We start from the raw sequence: 381 nt of genomic DNA, 5'->3' as shown, positions 1-381 counted from the left end.
AAAATAAATAAAGGGGGAAAAAATAAAAAAAAAAAAAAGAAAAAGAAAAAAAGACTAAAGAGCACAAAACAAAGTAGAGATATTCGCTCTCCGGCTCTGCGAGGCGGACTCGCTCAAACCCCCAGATCTTCCTGCGTATCTGGAGTTTTAGGGTCGGGCTCTCTAAGGTAATTTCATTTTATTGAGTAGGGTCCTGGAAGCCGTAATGCCTCCCCGGTCGTAAACAAGAATGACTTCGACTTACTGGGGTCTAATTCGTGCTTTTCTTCTTTGTGTTTGCTGGAAGCGATGGCTTCGGACTCCGGGGAAGGAATTGTCTGCGCTCTGTCTCCTCGCAGCTCCCCCGGAGCCCCGTACATGAAGTCCGCGTAGCCGCGGCCG

The 381-nt window shown here is 48.0% G+C and overlaps 1 protein-coding gene across 1 annotated transcript in view; it reads right to left on the bottom strand.

The window, feature by feature from the left end:
* HOXC9 (homeobox C9) overlaps positions 1 to 381 on the bottom strand; it is a 2,610-nt gene that overhangs the window by 1,798 nt on the left and 431 nt on the right. The window contains exon 1 of the mRNA XM_035894120.1: positions 245 to 381. This exon is cut by the window's right edge and continues 431 nt beyond it. Within this exon, the coding sequence (XP_035750013.1) occupies positions 245 to 381 (137 nt within the window). The remainder of the gene's footprint in view (positions 1 to 244) is intronic.

The sequence above is a fragment of the Egretta garzetta genome, unplaced genomic scaffold, assembly GCF_000687185.1.
Source record: "Egretta garzetta isolate BGI_Z169 unplaced genomic scaffold, ASM68718v1 scaffold225, whole genome shotgun sequence".
NCBI lineage: Eukaryota > Metazoa > Chordata > Aves > Pelecaniformes > Ardeidae > Egretta > Egretta garzetta.
This window is presented reverse-complemented; position numbering and strand designations above follow the sequence as displayed.